General features: G+C 32.8%; 2 protein-coding genes across 6 annotated transcripts in view; one reads left to right on the top strand and one right to left on the bottom strand.

The window, feature by feature from the left end:
* Window positions 1-16,869, top strand: part of LOC132736386 (uncharacterized) — an 83,876-nt gene extending 67,007 nt beyond the window's left edge. For 4 of the 5 annotated variants that reach the window (XM_060723508.1, XM_060723507.1, XM_060723506.1 and 1 more), the window contains 22 exons: window positions 148-207; window positions 2,377-3,045; window positions 3,373-4,098; window positions 4,338-4,475; window positions 4,757-5,208; window positions 5,555-5,641; window positions 5,763-5,955; window positions 6,328-6,548; window positions 7,021-7,100; window positions 7,889-7,952; window positions 8,404-8,712; window positions 9,010-9,112; window positions 10,019-10,094; window positions 10,673-10,809; window positions 11,251-11,360; window positions 11,768-11,908; window positions 12,236-12,437; window positions 12,761-12,948; window positions 13,493-13,717; window positions 13,917-14,031; window positions 14,669-14,807; window positions 15,246-16,869. In XM_060723508.1, the coding sequence (XP_060579491.1) occupies window positions 148-207; window positions 2,377-3,045; window positions 3,373-4,098; window positions 4,338-4,475; window positions 4,757-5,208; window positions 5,555-5,641; window positions 5,763-5,955; window positions 6,328-6,548; window positions 7,021-7,100; window positions 7,889-7,952; window positions 8,404-8,712; window positions 9,010-9,112; window positions 10,019-10,094; window positions 10,673-10,809; window positions 11,251-11,360; window positions 11,768-11,908; window positions 12,236-12,437; window positions 12,761-12,948; window positions 13,493-13,717; window positions 13,917-14,031; window positions 14,669-14,807; window positions 15,246-15,369 (4,559 nt within the window). In that variant the 3' untranslated portion in view covers window positions 15,370-16,869. The remainder of the gene's footprint in view (window positions 1-147; window positions 208-2,376; window positions 3,046-3,372; window positions 4,099-4,337; window positions 4,476-4,756; window positions 5,209-5,554; window positions 5,642-5,762; window positions 5,956-6,327; window positions 6,549-7,020; window positions 7,101-7,888; window positions 7,953-8,403; window positions 8,713-9,009; window positions 9,113-10,018; window positions 10,095-10,672; window positions 10,810-11,250; window positions 11,361-11,767; window positions 11,909-12,235; window positions 12,438-12,760; window positions 12,949-13,492; window positions 13,718-13,916; window positions 14,032-14,668; window positions 14,808-15,245) is intronic. The other variant, XM_060723510.1, reaches the window with a different exon arrangement.
* A 3,199-nt stretch (window positions 16,870-20,068) lies between these two features.
* On the bottom strand, window positions 20,069-21,496 carry LOC132736373 (collagen alpha-2(VIII) chain-like). Its single transcript, XM_060723492.1, has 2 exons — window positions 21,232-21,496; window positions 20,069-20,727 (listed from the first exon to the last, which is right to left on the bottom strand). The coding sequence occupies exons 1-2, from the start codon at window positions 21,491-21,493 to the stop codon at window positions 20,270-20,272; spliced, it is 720 nt and encodes a 239-aa protein (XP_060579475.1). The 5' UTR covers window positions 21,494-21,496; the 3' UTR covers window positions 20,069-20,269.
* Window positions 21,497-23,025: the final 1,529 nt, after the last annotated feature.

Raw genomic sequence — 23,025 nt, 5'->3', positions numbered from 1 at the left:
CCTTGTTAGGTATGTTTTTGGTTTTCAGAATTTAAAAATAAAGATAATGATATTGAAAAAGATAAGATTATACGTATACATGTAACTTATATTATAGAAAATCTAAAAACTTAATACTATGTTTGACAATTCTCTGTTTATTTGAAGCTCCCGTTACAACACCTTCACCTACAACGACACCAGCGACGTCTCCCACTTCAACAACAAGTATGTCATATACATGAGTACTGTTTAACCATCTCTTTAGCATGATATCTTAAAGATCCTGTAACAAAATTTTTTTATGGTTTTATATCATAAATATGATGCTCAAATTAAGATTTATCAATTTTGTAAGTTCCAAAAAGCATTATTTAAAAAGGTATTACCAAAATTAAAATTTCATGTAAATATAGGGAGGGAATGAAAAATTTATTTTCTATAAAAGTCTTAGTCAATTTTTTCAATAAGAAATGAATGCATACATTTAAATGATTGCATATAATATGTACAAATATTTGCAGTACATATTTTACATATTCTATGTTTGAAAATTGTTTTATAAGCATGATTATATACATGCATGTATATATAATTTCACTTAAGTGTGGTATGCAACCTCAATTACAACTTACAGGATTTTTAACTAATTCTATAAATTATTTTTCTTTAACGCAAACATATACTTTTATATTTTCTTATACGCATGTCTTTTTCTATTTGCATATACTGTGTATAGTCAAAACCAATCAAACAGATGTAAACATTATTTGTTCATGGTTGCATATGTTATGATACAAATTTTCTCCTAGTATATCTGATGCGAAATGCTTTACTTCTGGTGATAGCGCTCTACCCTAGCTTTAATCCGCCCCTTTTCTTTTACTTCTTCTCTGGCATAATAACTTGTTCCTTATTCTTATTTGTCAAGATTTTATGCAGTACTGTCTTGTGTAAGAATTATATTTTATGCTTTTTTTTTCATGTTACCACCAAATCGCAATTGTAATCAGGAACTTATAATTGAGACAGTGTTTTCTAATTTGAAAGGGGCATGTCAAGATTAATTTGTAGATGGCTTTAGCAGTTCCCTTTATTCTCTTTTAAGGTTTTTTCTTTGCTTATATATATTATTCTAATTTCAAAAAAAAAGTAGAATCATCATCTAGAAGTCATACAAGTGGTTTTAAAACCGGGTCTACAGAAATTGCCATAAAATCGAGCTCACACCTTCAATTTACGATGACAGAAATACCGAATGCGATGACAGACTTACCTGCTAAAGGAAACTCATCTCTTATACCCACTTCCGGCACATTTACTACATCTAATGATAAACCAATAACTACAATAACAAACACAAAAGATACAGTTTCAACCAGTTTAATACAGTTAAAAACTACACATACGAACGAAAAAATGACTTCATCAAGTTCAAGTTTGAACTCCAACGCAGCAACAATTTATCATACACCAAATTTAACTACTAAAGAAAGATTGGTGATACAGGAAAAAACTGAACTAAAATCAACGATAACAAAGTCATCTCAGATAATTAAGTCTGGGGTATCAACGGCGACAGCTTTTCCTTCAAATACAAACTCACAATCTACAGCATGGATAGGTATCTAAAGTGATGCCAGTTATTTAGCTCATTAAATTGTAAAACTCATGTTTTTTTCAGTGAAGTAGTGTAGAAAGTAAACATAAAATAGTGATTGCTTGTAGTTTTTGCTAGTCACAAAAGAAACATCTTAAGTGTGTATACTGTACACTCGGATTACGAACCTTAATGTATCGGTAAATATTAACTATTGACGAGTAATATCGTAATGAATCCGAAGTCACTCTCGTCTTTTAGGAAAATTTCGTAATACCTATTTTTGATATTTTTTTCATGTGCCCCGCCATTATTTTAGAAAATATCAATTTGGTAGCATTAGGGTTCGTAATCATTAAACATTTTCTTATGGCAGTTTCCTACTAAATGTCGTCTAATAAATAAAAGAAGTGGTTATGTTTACATTTAATTGTTGCTATATTTCACTGCTGTAATCATATTTTGAAGATAAATGCAGTTCATAAAAAAACAACTGAAACTAGATTTAATTTAGTATATTTTGTTTCACAGAAACTAAAAGAAATCTTGGATCTATGCAAAAGAATGTTTAAAGTTTATTTTGCTAAACATGAAATTAACCCTACCTATACTGGTAGTACCTTTGCTCTTAACTACATATACCATAAAATGTATTTGATTTCCGGTTCACACTATTCAGCAACCTTCTTGTTAGGATAAATTGTTTTACATACTAAGCCAGCGACATTGTCATCTGAATGACCTTCAAGAATTCTACCTGTCACTTGTAGATGCTCTAAATAATCGTCTCTTTTCAGCTCCCAAACCAACATCTCCTCTACCGTTTCTGGAGTACAACTTAACATTCGTGTCAATAGTGGATAATATCTTAATCACACCAACATTCAACTTTACCTTGCATAACAAACCAACACTTGAACTGCTAAACAATAGCCACACTGTTCTTGATTTAAACTGTACCAAAGACCAATATGTTGAATTACCCGAACAGGGTATTCCTTGTTTAGAAGACTTATCGGACTGTAAGAAGGGCTTCACATTCAAAATAGCAGTTCAGTTTACGAAGCTCGAGCCCGCAAAGAAGGCATATATTCTTTCCAGTGGTGGGGATGTACCTGGTGCAAGCGGTATGGCAATATATATCCAAAACAGTCAGCTGATCTTTGGTGTTAAATTCGGGTTCCAACACTGGACTGGCACCTATAACATGACAGGTATCGTTCAAACAGACGTTTGGTACAAGCTTGAGGTCAGCTGGAGCGCCAATAAAGGTGTTCTGGTTTTAATAGATGGATACCAGGTTATCAAAAACAATGCATGGACACCAAGTCCTATAGTACCTGCCACTAATCCTGTTCTAATTGGCAAAACGGAGGGTTCAAATGAGACAACCTGTATGAAAGTAAAAGACCTGTTTACATGGACTGTCGAACGAGAAGTTTTGGTTGATCACGGCATAGTGCAAGGTTTGTTTAAGCTTTAGTTTCTCAGAAACCTTGTTTCTGCTTGTGTTAACTTATTTCACTTCGCTTTAGCAGACAACTATGTGAAACTATCTTTCATCAGAATGTCTTAAAAAGACTAATTTTTGTGTGTTTCTTTTTTTTTTTTTGTCTTGCTTTATTTTTGTCTTTACTCTATTATTTCCGGTTTTGCTTAGACTAGTTGTATGCACATCGAAGAGCTTTATTTTTACCAACCAAAAATTAGCATATTAAACAATCAATCAATTGTATTGAATTTGAAAGTTTTATTACTACAATTGCTTTATATTTGCATTTTTATTTTTCTAGCCCCTAAAAGTACACCTGCTCCAACGACTCAATCTACAACAACAACGCAAAAACCTACAACAACTATTCCTACTACAACCCAAATACCTGTTCCCACTTACACCTGGAATTTTACAAGCATAACGAATAATGTCATTATCGGAAATCATTATAATTTGACTGTACATGGCGGCCCTGATGTTTCAAGTGGTGGAATTCTGATTAACAGCTCAACACAGTATATAGAGTTCGGATCCCATGAGAACAATTGTTTGATTAAACCAGATTCTTGTTTGCATGGTCTTACCATTTCATTCACAATTAAATTTCATAAATTTGAAGAGAACACCTACTTCTTTACAAGCGGTGGTCAACTCCCTGACGGTGTTGGTCTTGCAGTGATATACAGATTCGGTAAAATACAGTTCATTCTGACAACAGTTACCCAGTCGTGGTTTATCAACTGTGGTAAAAATCATGTTCGACCAAATCAGTTCCATACAATAATGGTATCATGGCAAGTGAATATAGGTCTTGAAGTATTTGTCAACAATATTTTGATCGAAGCAACTAAAGTTCCTTTACCGCACCAGTCAGCTTTAGTTAATGCTACCACAGTTTACATAGGTAAACAGCCGTCTACGACTATTAAAGTGGACTTCGTACTCCAGATTGTTACCATATGGTACGTTCACGTTGATATATTGGTGGAGCAAGGCAAATGCGAACCTCCTGTTCGTCCAACTAGTAAGTATACATATTTATACATGTCTTCTAGATGCGTAATGATTTATATTTGTATTCTTATCATAATAACTTTATTTTACCAGTATATCTTACTTGCAAAATTTGCGGATTAATTACAAAATCGTTCGTCAGTTTATTACAGACAAATAGTTAAAACATATTTCAATAATTGCTCTTAATTGTTTCGTTCGGTAATTCCCCATGCACGATATTGCTATATAATATTTGATGTATCTTAGCTGCTCCCCCATCACAGTCAACAAAATTAACCACAGCAACACCGATCCCTTCTGCAAGTTCTAGTAAAGCAACCTTCACATCATTGATTACCACAAAGGGAACCACTCAACAATGTCCTGCAGGATGTGTCAGTGTAGGTAAGAATGCACAGATTTTTGTTTTGTTTAATTGTGTTTTGTTTATGATGTTTTTTTTTTATCTTTTGAACTTTTTTTCGACTCATCAAACAAAATAATGTTCATATACAGTACCTTTGTGCAATGTGTTAAGTATTTTCATTGTTTATATTTTATTTCGTATTAGTATATATTTTAGCTAACGGCAAACATGTCTTAAGAAAAAACCCATCTAAGTTGATATAAGAATCATGTATTATACTTATTTGATATGTTTATATATGTTTATATCTTTCTAAAAGCAACTACACAGCCTCAGACTCCTTCAAAACAGACTGTAACAACAGCGAAGCCATCCGCAACAACAGTAAAGCCAACTGATGCTTCAACCCAGCCACCTGTCACAGCGACATCGAAATTACCTACGACCACAAAAAAGCCGACAACCAAACCTCAACCTAAACCAACAACTACTATAATGGTGCCAACGCCTGACACTGCAACACCACCACCTCCTACAACAAGAAAACCTATTCCCGAATATAGTGCTATACCAAACTTGCATGTTACAGTTGAGAAAGATAAAAATGCTTATTTAGCCTGTACATTCAAAACAACTTCACAGAAAGACGTGCAAATCAAGGCTACCCTGTATGTAGAAAACAAGATCAGGCTGGTCTTATCAGTATCTGCCACTACTGGTGTAGCTATGTTTGCTGTGTCGAAAGTGGACATGCATCTATATAACAAACAGGTAGAATAACCGATTGATAAATGTGTTGACACTATCAGAAAATGTACGATATATTAAAGGAAATAATTGTTTCAAATTTCTAAGAACCATGATCACTAAAACACACTAGTCAAAAAGTATCACAAACTTGTAGGTGTAAAAGAAACTCATATAATATCGCTCACATCCACTTTCCTTTCAGATGTTTGCAAAAATGTGAATGGATAATTACTTGATTCGTTGTCCTAAATGTAAAGTACGGGAGCTGACGATAACATGTTGATCCGTTTGAACATAAAGATTTTATTATTACCGTCATATATTAGATGAATACACTTAAAGATAAAGAGTCTCTATTCCATTGTAGATTCGATGTTCAATAGCCGCCCATTATATCGGCAGCGTTATAACAACGACCACCTACTACAGCAACATATTTACACCAATTATCACAGTAAGTATTTAATATAATAAAATTAAAATTAATGTTTTGTGAATTTAAAGCTAAGGATATGATATAGATACAGGAATAAATGATCTTTGACCATATGTAATTGTACATGTATATTTTTAAGGTTACACCAGGTCGTGTTATAGTTACAGAAGGTCACTCTAAAGAGTTCGTTACCGTGACCTCTACTGCACCACCACAATTTTATTGTTGTCAAGGATGCAAGGGTCAATGTCAGGTTCATATTGTAGGATCATTCCACTACGATAGACATTATCAAAAGTGTAACAAGAAAGTGATTGCTCAAGCACTTATAGGTTAGTCAGTTTTAGTATACTAGATTTAGAGCTTGATGTGAAACATTTAATTGCAAAATGGTTAGAATTTCATTTGATAAATGAAATATAATTTGATCTTCCGATCAAATATAGCGATGTGTCGTACATAATCAAAATATACGTAAGCCACTTGTTAAGAAATATTGTACATGCATTTTTCTATCTAATATACACTGATTACAGTTAATTATTATTTAATAGTTTTTTTTTTTAAAAATACATGTTTACGAATGAGAAAAGGTTAATATTTAACTATAATTGGTTTGGTAGATATTGTTTACAATGTTTCATATATACTTATAGGTTATACAAAATAGCCATAAAAACTTATGGTGTAAACATTTATTTCAGAAAGTACTAAGCCGCCGAATTTTAACGAACAAATATGTGGATATGCTCTCACAATAACAAACTGGAACCAGCAGAATAAGATCTACATAGTAGCAACAATTGATGGCCGACGTGATGGTGATCATACCAACGACCTAGATATCATAGCTAATGTGTATCACCAACCACAAACAGCCCAGATAACTGTTACACCGAACAGTTTTACAGTCACTACTATAAAGGTAAATTTATCACGTTTGGAAAATCATGACTCGTTTTCATTAGGTTGTGCATTTGATATAAATGTAAAGTTTTAAATGATTTCCTTCAATTTGGAGTTATTTCTTCTTTTTTTGTAACTGGTATTGTTATTAATATACCTGTATTTACTACTTATATAAATACTCAATTATTTTATCTTAAAAGAGGATACAAGAGTCAAAAATTGATAACTCTCATTTAGTTGTCTCATTGATTTGTTACACCTCAATTTATTCATCAACACAAGGATGTAATAATGAGGCTTTCAAATGGCAAGGTGAATGTTTACTTCTTTGAAATTACTTTAAAGAGCTTGTTTGTCTATGTTTTATGTGTCTTACATCAGGTGTGAGATCTATGCAATGTCGTTATTGATCTTTGGGGTAAAGTAACAAGGAAAGCTTTTGCTAAAGTTCATGTTGGAAATAATTTTGGGGATTTTGTTGTACACAGGTAACAGTTAAAGACAACGATCACGGAACTGCCCAGTGTAAATCTGTGAACGATCCTCATATGATGACGTTCGATGGACAGTAAGTATTGACCAATATCAAAATAAGCCAAGATAGTGTATAAGATATGTGAAATGGCCCTATATAAACGATAAGGACTCGGGTTACATATAGACAACCGTTTAAATACGGTCATAATAACTTCATCATCAAGACCTTTTATAATACTGCTGACTCCCTTATTTAGAGCAAAAAATAGAAATAATTTCATAAAATGACTTAAGCCGTTTATATAAATTTTATATCAACATCAAGAAAACGACGTTACAAACATGCAGTATTTTAAAAACCATTTCATTGGTGTTTTAAAGCATCCTTTTTGTTGTTGTTGTTTCACAAAGTTTTAAATATTGTTTCTTTATCGTTAAAGTTTTCTTTTAACTTTTAAATTCACGATATGTATTACTTAGACTTATATCGGTATCTTAACGGCAGGTGATTTTACGAAATATGCTTAAATGAAGATATAGTTTGTTTATGTTTAGTTTGGTTAATGTTCTTAATAAAAGGGTGGATCATAAATTCTAAAATCAAAAACAAAATATACATGCTAGAGACCTCATCAGCAGCAATATGTGGAAATAATATCAGAATAATTGTTGCCACCTTCAGGTAAGATACTACTTGCCACAATCTTATATGATTTTTTATTAGAAGGATCTTCAAACTTAGAAGTCTAACCATGTGTTGAGCTAGGTATGGAAATATTTATGATTTTTTAAAGTGTGATTTTCATTACATGTACTTAAATCAATTTTAAATTGTGTTGTTTTATTGATAATATGTTTGGAATAACAATAACATTACAGACATTACAACAACATGGTAGAAGGAGAGTTTGTACTGTTCAGACACACCAGTCTTCCCTTTGAGGTAAAAAACATGCTACAATATTAATTCGTTGGTCTTTACCTTAATAAGAATACCGCTATTTCACTTATCACTTTTTTATGTATTAACCAGGTGGAATAAAATGTGTATATTTTGACCTGTACAATTGTAAGAAGTATTATGTTAAATAACAGGGTCATTGTTTAAAAATATGAAAGTTCATCGATGCAAAATAATTTTCTTCAAATTTCCAACAGGCTCAAAAGTTGAATGATAATTTCATACCAATACTGTTTTCCTGGAAACTTGCGCGGAAACAATATTTCGCGTTTTTTCATAAGGATGGTGTTTTCGCAGAGACAGACTATGAAAATAACCGGCTAAATTATAATGATGTCGGCTCATCATTGTAATTGTTTTATTTGATATATTTTTGTAGGCACAATATTAACATGTTTGTTTGTAATTTATAGTTCTTCTTTTCATTTAAAAGGTAAGAGCTGTTTACTACAAGTGCAGTAAAAGGTCACATGCCACGTGTAATTGCGCAGTTGCTGTTAAATCTGGCGATGACGTAATTACTGTAACCGGTTGCCAAGGAACAACCCATGGTGGGCATCCAGGTCAAGGTCACGGTATAGGGTTACTTCTTCAACAAATGTTTGGTACACATGGTCATGCTCATGGACATGGACATAACGACGAACTCGCTAAAACACCCATGACTATACAGATCTATAAGAATGGGGAATTAACACCTGGAACTTACATTAGAAGAATTGGCTGCGGACAGAAATATGAGGTAGGATTAAATTGGCTGGACCATATGTATGTTTAGATAATCCTATTCTACAATGTAATGTGTATGACTAGCTTACACATACCAATCAAGTTCGTGTTTACAAATTATCCGGTCTTTGTCCAGATTACTGTTTACAAATTATTTTATCAAATTGAATGTGTTGTAAAAAAAAGTTTATAAATATCTATATGGGAAGAAAATTATTAGAATTTAAGACACTGACTAACAAAGTTGTATAATCTATACAATGAAGTATTATATATCAGATTTTAGTTTTATTTGACTATATGTACCTAGATTGAGCTGCCTACAGGAATGGTTGTGACGGTCCAGCAGAGTTGGAAACCATTCATTAATATTTGGATTAAAGCTTCCAGTTCTGATAGAAGACAAGCAGAAGGTAACAAAAATGTGACCATTTACTAGTATAGTGATTTAACTATTGTCAGTCTTATTCAAAGATTAATTGTATTGTTGGGAAATGTAACTGATTTTCAAATTTAAAATGTAATGTCCAACTGCTCATTTACAATGTAATTTCCTAATGCTCATTTACAGTGTAATATCCTAATGCTCATTTACAATGTAATGTCCTAATGCTCATTTACAGTGTAATGTCCTAATGCTCATTTACAGTGTAATGTCCTAATGCTCATTTACAGTGTAATGTCCTAATGCTCATTTACAGTGTAATGTCCTAATGCTCATTTACAGTGTAATGTCATAATGCTCATTTACAGTGTAATGTCCTAATGCTCATTTACAGTGTAATATCCTAATGCTCATTTACAGTGTAATGTCATAATGCTATTTTACAGTGTAATATCCTAATGCTCATTTACAGTGTAATGTCCTAATGCTCATTTACAGTGTAATGTCATAATGCTCATTTACAGTGTAATATACTAATGCTCATTTACAATGTAATGTCCTAATGCTCATTTACAGTGTAATGTCCTAATGCTCATTTACAATGGAATGTCCTAATGCTCATTTACAATGTTATGCCCTTATGCTCATTTACAATGTTATGTCCTAATGTAATGTCTAAAATGATTGATCATAAATGTATTACCAGAAAACAGTTGCTATACAAATATAGAAATTAAAGATGCAGATAAAACATTTGAATGGTTTATAATTAAGTAACTTAATATGAAAGTTTGATAATTAGTTAAAAGTGTTATTTAGATGCTAGGGGTGAAACAAAGACATGTGCTGTTTGATAAAAATGGTTTTAATTTATCATATTTTGCATTTCATATTTTTTTTGTTTGTCATGGAATATTTGATCATTATATTTTAGGTTTGTGTGGCGACTTTGATGGCTCTAGAAGTAACGATTTGAAACCAAACACCAATGCTGTTATCAACAAATGGAAGTAAGAAAATATAGTTTTAAACAAATTATCTTATATCAAGATTTATTCATTGTTAAAAAACTATTTTAGTGTCAACAATGTAATAAAAGCTAATCTGCTTGAAATGTTTTTGGCATCATTAATGAAATCGTGAAATTGATGAACCAATATTAACAACAACAAAAATAATACAAAAATTGGCATCTAATAGTTTTTTTTTGTGGAATGATTTTGAGATAATAGAAGCTATCGTCAGCTGGACTACGATATATTTCATTATGTGTATGTTACATTAACATATAGGATAAAGGATTTTATGAAAAAGGTCCAACAATAGGACCCCTTTTTTCGATTGTGTGATTTTATGAAAAAGATTCAACAATTGGACCCAATATTTTCAATTGTTTCATATTCCGCAGTTATTTTGGATTCATCTCTGAACGATCAATGTTATCCATTTCTCTAAGTATGGGTTAGAACAGTATATGTACAACATAATTCTCTAATAATCTTCATAGATTAGCATGCCTATTAGATTTATTTGCGTGTTAAGGCACATGCATTGCGTAATTTAATTTGAAACTCTTGTTGTTTGACAGGGTTTCTACCAGTACCAATTTCTTTTACGGGGTCGGTGTATCGTCCCATTCAGTAACATCTATATACTGCAGCTGTGTGAAAGATAGAGAAGGTGTTTGTTTAGCTGGACTAGGTGCTCAAAGATGTACTAATTCAAGTATGTTAACCATTATAATACTATGCTCTAATTTAAGTACATGTATATAAAACAATATAATATCATGCTGTAATTTAGATATATTAACCATCAAAATGCCATGCTCTTATTCTAGTATGTTTACCATAATAATTACATGCTATAATTTAAGTATATTAACCATTATGATACCATTTTATAACATGACCTAGCATTGTATTGTTTATTCAAACAAAGTCTGTATTAGGTTATAACTGTTAATTTCACTATCGGAAACGTTTTCTGTAAGTTGTTAAAATGTTTATATGGCTAACACTGTTTGCGTTAAGATCAGGCCAGTTTACCTCACATAACAAAAGAATGAGAATTGACTTAAAAAGATAAGAAATGAAACTTGCTTTTCACAAACAAAATAAGGTAAAATATTTTAATGTTTATTATTGATTTTTGGGGTGTTTGCAGGGTATGATGTTACAGCCACGTTAGTTAGACAGGCAAAACGACCTGTACTCAACAGACACAAGCGTCAAGTCAATACAGAACCAACTGTACCTGCTACCATTATACCACCAGTATGTTTATATATTACTCTTCTGATTTATCCTTTATAGTTAATTTCTACTATTCTCCTTCTATATTTATATACATTGTACCTTCATATCAAATAGGTAAAATAAATCATATTCAAAATACAGTAATTTGTAATTTTAATTTTCATGCACATGTTTCAACGTTATAACAGGATGTTGCACATTTCCATTATCAATCAAACCGAGTCTGCAATTCTCTTGTAATTTTGTTGTGATTAATGCTTCCGAGGGATCACCTTGTTTCCAGAATTTTTATAACATTCTAGAAAAAAAATCAATTTGTCTTAATTGATCAGGACTGTGGACAATATCATTATCGTAGTAATTATCGAAACATGTCTGTAACATTACAACATTATTATAAAAAAACAAATTTTCTTTATTTTCAGGATGGAACTGATGTTTCACTTGAACAAGCTGAAAAAGAATGTTATAATAAGATAATGGAAAGCACAATAACAAAGTCGTGTACTCCAATCCTGACTTCAAATCTGACCCAACAAATAGACAATTGTGCCCATGATTACAATGTATATATCATTTCACGTTTCTACTGTTTTGTACAATTAATACTCAAACTACGCCGCAAGTAGTTAAAATTCTTAAAATTCTAACCCGTGGAAAAAATATAGTTTTATTTAACAAGTACAATGTACAGTATAAGGCACTCCCAAGAGATATCAAATATAATGCATCGTGTTTTACGGCAACAGTTTAGCATAATGAAATAAATAATTGTGAAACAGTTTATTTTAATGTCCCGCTTGTGAAATTGCAAAATCGTTAATTCAGACCATTGCTTATTACTTGATAAATAAGAGACAAACATTGATATTACCCCTTTGCTGTTTTATTAGGCCACAGGAAATATAGAATGGGCCACTGATGCTATAAGAGATATAATTGTTGACTGTGTGGACGCGGCTAACACGATTAGAGTTGCTAATGAGACTGGAAATACAAACGTAACTGATGAACTTCCTGATGGTATTGGCGATATCCTAGAAAATCTTAAAGTTTGCGTTGAAGAATGTGGGGAACATGGAAACTGTGAAGATGGTATGTCAGTCTGATTTATGCACAAAAACAAATTTAAGTTGCATGTTAAAATTTGTAATCTGTGGAATCACATGAATTGAATTTAATGAAGGATATAAAAAGTTTGTAATCATAACAGGTGTTTGATGGGCTGCGCTATAAAGAATAAAGAAAATTCCTTTTCAAACTTTGAGAAAAAAAAATATATTTTTGATATAATTTTGTGTGATTTTGCTCAATCTTAGTCCATTTTATTTGTAATACATTGTATTCTATTTAATGCATTATGTGTTGTTTGAGCAAATTATTCATAGGGTTTCACATTTTCCCTTTATTTCATTTAGGTGTGTGTGTTTGTGAGGATGGATATTCTGGAATCAGCTGTGACATTTCGAAAGCAACAATACCAACTGTCTTCTCTGCTCCTTTCTTGTGTGATGTAATTGATACTTCTGACTGTATGGCAGCACCAGTTTATGGGGACAACTTTGTTGAGTCCGAGACCCTTACGTGTCATTACGAATTTGTAAAGGTAAATTAGGTTCTCTTTTGTTTGTATTTAGTTTTTTATCATCATCATCAACAGCAACAACAACAAAACACATTTCAAACTTAATATCCTCTACATGTATATATCTGTGAAAAATCAAGTACTATTGTATTTTTAGGTTTTAAATATGTGACATCATTACTGTAAAGGTCATTGGCGTCCGCGCCGAATATCATTGACCTGTATATTTTGGATATTATCGTTAATATTGATAAAATTTCAAGTTCCTGTGAAAAAACAAGTAATATTCTAATCTCTAGCATGCTTACCAAAGTTCATAGTGAACAATATCTTTCGTCCACACATTCATAAATGATATACAATTCTGGTAAAAACCAATTAACTATTGAACAGTTTATAAGAATATCTTGTCACCATATGTCTACTAGTTCATCTTCACTGCATTTCTTGCTTGGACGCCCTTTGATGCTTTGCATCAATGCTTTTCTTGTATAGTAACTTGAATAAACCCAAAAGCTTTAACGCAACACTTCACATTTTGTTGTTGTTCTCTATACGTGTCCAGATTGGTGAAACAGTAGAATTGAGCGGGGAAGAAGGTCACACGAGAGCTATTTATATCTCGATCAACCATATCACATGTCCGTTGCCAAAGAGGCAAAGTGCCCGGATAAGTGTCAGCAATGATGGAAACAAACGAAGTAATGAAACTACAGTACATGTTGTATTTAACCCTGTTTGTTTCGAGTGTACTGCAACACCAAATGAAACACTAATGTGTATTAGAAAGGTAAGATTTGTTATAAACTTCTTTAATTTCATCCTTTTATTCATCTGATGAGTATTTTTTATTGCAGATATATTAGCTGCATACAACTGATTTTGATAGGCGTGTAGAAATGATTTGATATAAAAACCATGTTTTAAATTTATATAATAAAGCTATCCAACCTTGGAATATAAACTGTTATTGCATAAATCATTTTTAGGAGGACAACTGTTTGATAAACAATGAATGTTATGAAACTGATGCCACACGACCAGGAGATGTTTGTCAGATATGTCGACCGGTAGCCGACTCGACTGCATGGTCAAAAAATAACAGTAAGTCCATCAACTTCTGAACGCTCGTAGTGATAATACTAGTAACTAAGCTATACTGCCATTAAAAGACCATACTTAGCCCGCTTCGTGTGCTCGTTACGGGCTATATTGTCGATGGTTTGATTTATCTTAAAGGGCCTAATTTACATTAAAGGCCCTTATAAATAGTTTTTGGTTCCAAAATTTTGACCAGATAAAATCTTAAGCTTATTTCAAAATAAAGTTTTTATTTAGCCACATTTGCAGAAGAAAACTTACAAACAGCAGGTGTCAAGTGCTGTATGGCAGCTGTAGAAAGTTGCCCGTGTTGTTATATTTTTCTGGTCCTTCGGGATCATTGATGCCAGCACTATTGAGTGTTGAGAATTGAGTAACACTCAAGCTGGTGCTAGGGGGGGGGGGCGTGAGGGATGTATTCATTATCCCTCATGTACAGACTCAATCAAACCGAGTCTGCAATTCTCTTGTAATTTTGTTCTGATTAATGCTTCCGAGGGATCACTTTGTTTCCAGATATTTTTACAAATCAGTAGGCAAAAATGGCATCTTTACATCCCCAGAATCAACACTCGGATAAATCACTGCATTATTGTAAGCATGCGTTTTGCAGGATTTTCACATTACTGTTTTATTACAGTTGATGAGTGTATGTCTGTCCCAGTGGCAGTTGTGAAGGACAATGATAAAGAGAAGACACAAATACTTGCTCTAGCTATAGCATGTGGTGTATTAGCGGCAATCATCTTCATAGGCTGTATATACTGTGTCAGATCTAAGTAAGTTCCTTAGTTTTATAACAGATTATAAGTATTAAAGCTGTTCACATTGTTTGGGTTTATTAAATCTTTTTTCTTCATGTCGAATATTTGGAAAAAAAATTAATGACTGGTATACGGAAGGGTGCTGAAAATGATTAAGGTTTTTATTTCAAGAAAATGCTGTAATGTGGATTATAGCATAAAACATAATAGCATAATAGCTTGTTTGAAACTAAAACTTATCTAAACAAGGAATTTACAAAGCTTAAATAATTATCCTATGATTTCTTAAATTACATTTTATAATTAACAATATACAGTTATAAAGGAATTTTACAGCATGTACAATAAAGTTTTACCTTAAGATAATATTTTAGAACACTTCTCGTTTGATTAATTAGAGATACTAATTTTAAACACATCTCGTTTGATTAATTATAAATTGTTTTTTTAAAGGATGGGGAAGGAACCTAAGAAGGGAGAATCCGGGGAGTATGATTTTACAGGATCACAGAAACTTCACAGAGATCCATTTATGACCACAAATAATCCTACATACTTCTATGATGAAAAACTATAAACGATGAAAATAACCGTTCAAACATTTACTGGTACATGTATATATCTCACCAGACACTGAACGTATAAAGAAGCTCACGTCCAGAGTGACGTTACTTTTCGTGAAAACTTATAAATGGTTTATTGTTCCAATGAGTAAATATGTTGTCAAATGTACAAATTAAGTGTTTTAATCTGGTTATCGGCAGAAATTACCTATAACTTGCCAAAATATACAGAATTTCCCTTACTCTGTTAGTAATAGGTTGGAATTTAATAAAAAACATCTAGTATCTTATGTCTTATTTAGCTCAGTATATTGTGAATATAGCTTTCTTAAACTTTAAAAAAAATAATGTTCTTAAGTTCGAAAAGTGTACTATAAGTTTTATTCTTTTATTCCTGCGGTTGCAACGATAAAGTGCACGAAATTACATGACTTTTTGAAATTAATAAAGACAGAAAATTCCTTCTTCCAATTATTATGATCTAGTTTTATGTTGTCATTATGGAATTCTAATACTGTTGAATATATTCTATCTTTAATATATGTTAGTTTGGACTACGCAGATGTATTCAGTATGTATGTTCCGTTAATCCTTTATGTCCTGATAAAATGTGCTTCAAATAGTTAAAATAATAGCTTTATACTGATTTTGTAAATTGACTTAACTAAACGTACAAAACGACAATTTTATATAAAGGCGCTGACCACTATATGAATTTATTGTAACTACTTTAAACAATATTGCTTATTTGAAAATATTCTGTTCTAAAAATTTCTTGATAGAGCATTCTATATACATGTACCATGTGAGACTTGATATTTGCGTGAGTTTAGTCCACAAGTAAAGTGAGTATGAAAAGAGTTTAAATCAGTGGAATGTAGAATTCTAAACCATTAAACATTTTAAAGGACTCGAAAATTGTAAATCACTTGATAAAGAATTGAGCACTTGTAAATCATTCTGTAATTATGAACACTCCGAAATTGTAAATTTAACGAGAATTGAGAATCACTCGAGAATAATTAAAAGATCATTAACTACTGGAATCTCTTATATAATCATATAATCGATTCTATTGAAGCACATTTTATAAATACTTTTAACTCATTTTAATTACATAAATAATTCGATTGCAATAGTATTTCTGTAATTTCACTGAAAGTTTTAGTACTATATATTTATAGCTTGTTAAATATGTTTGTGAAATATCATCTTGATTTGTTTCACTGTCATCCTCTTTTTGTTGTATCATTCCTTACTTCAAAAATATACTAGCACATGCATTTCAATATATATTCTTGTAAGACCATCTCTTATTGAGTGGAACTGTAAATGTTTAATCAAGAAAAGTCACATGGTTTTGTCATTCGTGTGTAAAGTATACCGACCTTGCAATTTAAAACGAATTTTGTCTCGAATTATACATCTTGCCTGAAAACTATGTAGTCAGCCTAAATTTGCCATTGTTTTGTTATTGGAAAGTAGTTATGTTTCAATAAAAATTCAAAACATTATTTGTTGTACATTTGTATATGATTCCCGCAAGGAAGAGTGTCATCCATCAGGTAACATTTGGAATATACTGAATGATGCTTAACAATATTAAGACCTAACTAATACATGAATGGTACTTAATATATAGGGCAACATTTGGTCACCAAGTAGACATGTGGTTTAGAATTACTTGCCATCACCGCCGCAGGTACGAAAGAATGTAGTTCTTTTCAGCGTTTTCCTGCCGTAGTACAGCCAGAAAGTCGCTATATGATCTTTACAGTGTCGGTGTGACATAAATCCTGCTGCAATTTTCTGTAACTTTGAATTAACTATGTGAAAGTTTTAAATCCGTAATGTTGAGTAAACTGTTTAAAATTATGATCATAAAATATGTGTTGCAAATAGTTAAATCGTCTGCTTTATAGTTAATTTATTTTTTAACCACCAAAGTAGGTTAAATATTACAAAATTACAATTTTCTTTAAAAGTGCTGTAGAAAATAAATATTTTAACTACTTCTATTCGGTTGTTATTTGTAAATATTCCGTCCTAAATATGAATTAATAAAACTCTGGTTATGGTACTTTCACTTGAGTTTGAGTATATTTGGAAACTTGATAAAATAAAGCCATACTAGACTATATAATTTAATCAAATGAAAGTTGTGAAAGAGTTGAGAATTGATAACCATTTTATAAATAAACTAGAAATGTGTCCATAGGACACGGATGCCCCCACACGCCACTGTTCTGTCAATCTTATGACTCTAGGTCAAATATTTTTTGGACTACATGTGCCACAAAATGAAAACTAAAAATCAACAAAGGGCCATAATTATGTTAAATTTGGTCGCAGCAAAAATTCCTTCCTTTACTACCATCTACACATTAAGGTTGTTAATCCCTGGAAGTTTAAGCAAAATCTGCCATCCGGTTTAAGAGGAGTTGCGTTCACAAAATTTCTACATAGTATATAATGAAAAAATCCACAAAGGGTCATAATTCTGTTAAATTTGGTTGCAGCAAACATTCTTTCCTTCACTGCCATCTACACATTAAGGTTGTTCATCCCTGTAGGTTTAAGCAAAATCTGTCATCCGGTTTAAGAGGAGTTGCGTTCACAAAATTTCTACATAGTATATTGTGAAAAAATCAACAAAGGGCCATAATTCTATTAAATTTGGTCGCAGCAAAAATTCCTTCCTTTACTACCATTTACACATTAAGGTTGTTCATCCCAGTAAGTTTAAGCAAAATCTGCCATCCGGTTTAAGAGGAGTTGCGTTCACAAAATTTCTACATAGTATCTAGTGAAAAAATCAACAAAGGGCCATAATTCTGTTAAATTTGGCCGCAGCAAAAATTCCTTCCTTTACTGCCATCTACACATTAAGGTTGTTCATCCCTGTAAGTTTAAGCAAAATCTGCCATCCGGTTTGAGAGGAGTTGAGTTCACAAGATTTCTGGACGTACGGACGGACTGACGGACGGACGGACAAGTGCAACGCATTGTTGGGGCATAAAAATAACCTAAGAATATACTGATTTATTCTAGAAATGTGTATCACCCGAAAAGACGGCATTTAAAAAAGAAGAAAAGGAAATAGCGTCAATATAAACATGCACATAATAATGTGTTTCTTTAAATTCATATTGAGTACAACAAATTTTGATTGCAATGGGATTTAAGAATTGGATTGGAAGCTTTATAAAACGTATACATAGCTGAAATAAAAGCCAGAAAAGCTTAATACGAAATCTCTTTTTATCGTGTCATTCCTTACAAACACGTATATTACCATATCTTCTAAGACTAATTCGTATTGAGTTGAAGATGTAACTATTTAATTAATATAATTATTTCACATAATTGTATAAGTCCTTTGTAAAGTATACTCAACATGCAATGAGTCTATCTCATTTTGTCATGAATGATACATCTGCCTATACCTATGTTCAAAGGATAAAAAGGCCTAAATTTGCACTTATTTTGTTATTAAAATGTAGTTTTGCACTTTCCAGTACCGTCCATGAACAGGCTCAATCAAACCGAGCCTGCAACATATTCAATTTTGTCGTGTTGGGCTTTCTTTAGGGATTCTGTATTTCTCTATTTTATTGTCACATCCGTGTTATTTGTGTCGTGTGGCGGCTGTAAAAAGTTTCCCCGTACATTTAAACAATGATGTTATATTTTCGATCCTTGAAGATCGTTCAGCACGACATTATTGTTGTGTATACATTTTACATGGTATTTTTAGTTTCTTGTATTTGGCCTTTGTCAATTTGGGTGGTTCCAGTATTCCTACTTGAATACTGTTTAATCACCCTTAGGATATGTTGCCTGCTTTTTAAATTTGTCTTTTGACGTCTTATCTGTGCTATGCAGGCTTCATAACCTCAGTTCCCCTTTCAAAATTCCATTTTATTTAGTTCCGACCATTGTTTTCTCGTTTAGGGCACACGCATTCTTTTACTTGGGGGCCATACGCCGCTTTTCATGGAATGACACTATGTCACATTGAAGGTTCCATGAAAACCGCCGTATGAACACATCTGCGGATGTTTTTAAATTCAAAATTTCACCATTTTAGTGTTTAAACGTTGAATTCTGCTTAAGCCGGTACTAGGGGGCGTGGACGGTAACTTGCACTTTCCAGTACCGTCCATGAACAGGCTCAATCAAACCGAGCCTGCAACATTTTCAATTTTGTCGTGTTGGGCTTTCTTTAGGGATTCTGCATTTCTCTATTTAGTTATTTCAAGTTTCAGTAAAAATGCAAAACTTTATATTCTATCGCTCCAACAAAAGATCATGCAATCTCAACTTTGGACACTACTCTGTTAAAAGGCCTATTTAAAACATGTTATGAAAAATAGGGTGACACATCTGGACCTAATATACTGTCGGTGATTTGAAATAACTAGCCCTTGCCGCTGTGAGTTCGAATCCTGCCGGTGACTAGATTTTAATTGTGAGAAAACTTCGAGGATCTTGTTAGATATTGCGCGATTGGGCTCCTGAAGTTTTCCTCAAGCTGGAAGGTCGCCATATGCTCTTTAAGTGTCTGTGTAACATATATTTAAGCCAATTGATATATAAGAAACGTATAACAAACTAAATTTTGAAGAAAAAAAAAACATTGAAATATTATGACTTGACTTATCCGAAGTAAAAGTTGAAGTAGAAAACAACAACAAGAGCTTTATATAGATATTAAGTATGAATAACCTATCACATATACATGTACGACATGAAGCTACTAAAGAAAACTTAAAAATATAGTACCTAAAATGTTTTTAATAACGAAAATTGATACCTATTTTGAACGTCCTTATCCTTTAAGTAATTTCTCTACTGAGCATTAAGATAGGAACAGAAAACGTGCATAAATGGGTACAATATCATTAATTCCATTTAATCTTCGCTGACAAGAAAACCTGAAAAATGGGAATGATAATCGTAAGTATCGTTCATGGTTGTTGTAATGTCGCCTTCAATTGTAGAGTCGTACAAGCAAACCATCCACACTTCGTCATCCTTCTGCAAACGTATGATCACATTACTACTTCGTTCAATCCAAATACCTAGATGGTCAGCGTGGAGATATAGCCCGGCATGGTTAGTAACGGCGTTTTTTACCATTTCAACATGGAAGCTGCTGTTTGGGGGGATTGATAAAGTGGCGAAAAAGGCATATGTTCCATTAACAGGTGCTTTAAACACGCCGTGCGTAGGTTGGTACGCTGTCCCAGAGTTGAGTTTAACAGTATCAAATATCAATGGCTGCTTTGCCCCACAATGATATTCAGCAGACAATGTTGCCATGAAAGACGGTTTATGTCCAGCTGTGGAACCAATACCATTCCTGCAACCTGTTAATAAGTTAAGAGAGTTTATAGAAATACCTCAACTTTCAATATTTATCTTCGATATTCATATACATAATTATGTATCATGAAACAAGCGATACGTTTTAATAAACGCTATGCCCCCGGGGCCACCTTGTTTTTTTTAGCCCGTGACCCCTATATAGAAGTAAATTTTCTTGTACCTGTGATAAATAAACAGAAAGACCAACAGGCTTGAAACAACGGTTTCCTGATGTACTGATATGTTGGCATAAAATAATATTGCCATTGATTTCCATGATTTAACGATTTAACAAAATTTTGATTATCATCATTGCGGTAAGTCAAAACTAGTAAATTATTTTATTTCGAAAATTTTAAGCCACATCGCGAGGTCTGACATTCTGCTATATTATTCCAAATGACTTATACAATGGATTGTAAGGCACTTAACACTTACGAAATTACATATGATTATATATGATCACCATTTTTGTAAACAAATGAATTCATTTAATATTGATTTACCACATTTATCCTGTTCAGATTCTACAGACGCTATTCGGTTCATTAGATCCTCCATCTTCGCCTCCAGTTTGATCCTCATCTGTTTTTCCTCCACTAACAAAAACTCTAAAGCGTCTGTCCTGTTGTTGGGTATATAATTACCATCATTGATAAATCCACACGCTATACTTGTACATATAATTAATATGGTATAAAACAGTATTTTATTTGCCATCTTTGTTTGAAAATTATACATGTATATTGTGCAAGTTTGAGATATCATATCTAATAAACTTTACTCTGACCTCCAACATATATAAAGGGCTATATAATCTTAAGTCGGACATATACTACACAGTAAAAAGTTTAATACTTGGTCTAAAAACGCATGCTGTTTTACAAAACTTTTTTTATATTTGCTTTCAGTTTGGTGCCTTAGGGTTAATACATACCAGCTACTTAAATGTTTTGGCGAAATATTTAATGTTCATACTTGCAGAAATCTTATATTTTGCGGATATATCTGAGTATCTGAGAGCATGTATTTTACACGTACATTTACAAAATTTGCTTTATCATATGTAAACTGAAAGAAACAGATTTTCATTAATAGCTTTAGTTTATTTAAAATAAGTTTTACGGAGGAGAACTGTTTTGTGTAAAGTATTACATTTGTAGCTAATTTGACATTATCATGGCCTCCTGAATGAATGCAAACTAATAAAAAATGCCGACCGATTCTCGTTCATGTTCAAGAGAGTCGTGGTCATAATTCAGGGCAGTGGGCAATGGTAACCCTTTCATCGTTCAGAGCAACCAGGCCTGTGGTGAACATTCATCGTTGAGGTTCAAAAAGATGTGATGACCCCTTCATCATTCGGGGCAAAAGGCCGTGATAACCCTTTCAACATTCAGTACAAAGGCCGTGATAACCCTTCATAGTTCAGGGCAACGAGGGCCGTGTTGACCATTCATTGTACAAAGGCTGTGATAACCCTTCATAGTTCAGGGCAACGAGGGCCGTGTTGACTCTTCATTGTTCGAGGGCTGCGAATACCCTTTCATAGTTCAGGGCAACGAGGGCCGTGTTAAACCTTCATTGTACGAGGGATGTGATAACCCTTTCGTAGTTCAGGGCAACGAGGGCAGTGTTTAATCTTTATTGTACGGGGGCTGTAATAACCCTTTCATAATTCAGGGCAAGAGGGCCGTTTCTAACATTCATTGTACGAGGGCTGTGATAACACTTTCATAGTTCTGGGCTACGAGGGTCATGTGTACCCTTCATTGTACGAGGGTTATGATAGCCCTTTCATAGTTCAGGGCAACGAGGGCCGTGTTGACTATTCATTGTACAAGGGCTGTGGTAACCATTTCATAGTTCAGGGCAACGAGGGCAGTGTTGACCCTTCATTGTTCTACCTTTCATAGTTCAGTTCTTTCATGCATGTCCTAGGTAATCACTTTATCGTAATAGGCCATGTTGACCCTTTATTATCCAAGGCAGAGAGCCCTGGTTGCCTTTTATTTGTTTAGTCAAGGGGAAAACCACCATATTCAGTTAAATATTATAGAAGGCATAAACATCAAATTACCAATGGTAAAATTTGGCGTAGAACTACACATAAAATATGGCCAGTCTCAATATTGAAAAGATTTAACTTAAATGTAACACTGACACTACCACACAGAAGCAGCTGCTATTTTGTAATTTATGCCGAATGTATGTTCTAAAATCAGAACTAATGTACATCTTTTTTTATTACCTATGAAAATCTAACAAATAATCCTTCACCTTTCCTCTAGTAACAATAA

Source organism: Ruditapes philippinarum, unplaced genomic scaffold, assembly GCF_026571515.1.
Source record: "Ruditapes philippinarum isolate M1 unplaced genomic scaffold, ASM2657151v2 ctg488_1_1_1_1, whole genome shotgun sequence".
Taxonomy (NCBI): Eukaryota; Metazoa; Mollusca; class Bivalvia; order Venerida; family Veneridae; genus Ruditapes; species Ruditapes philippinarum.
This window is presented reverse-complemented; position numbering and strand designations above follow the sequence as displayed.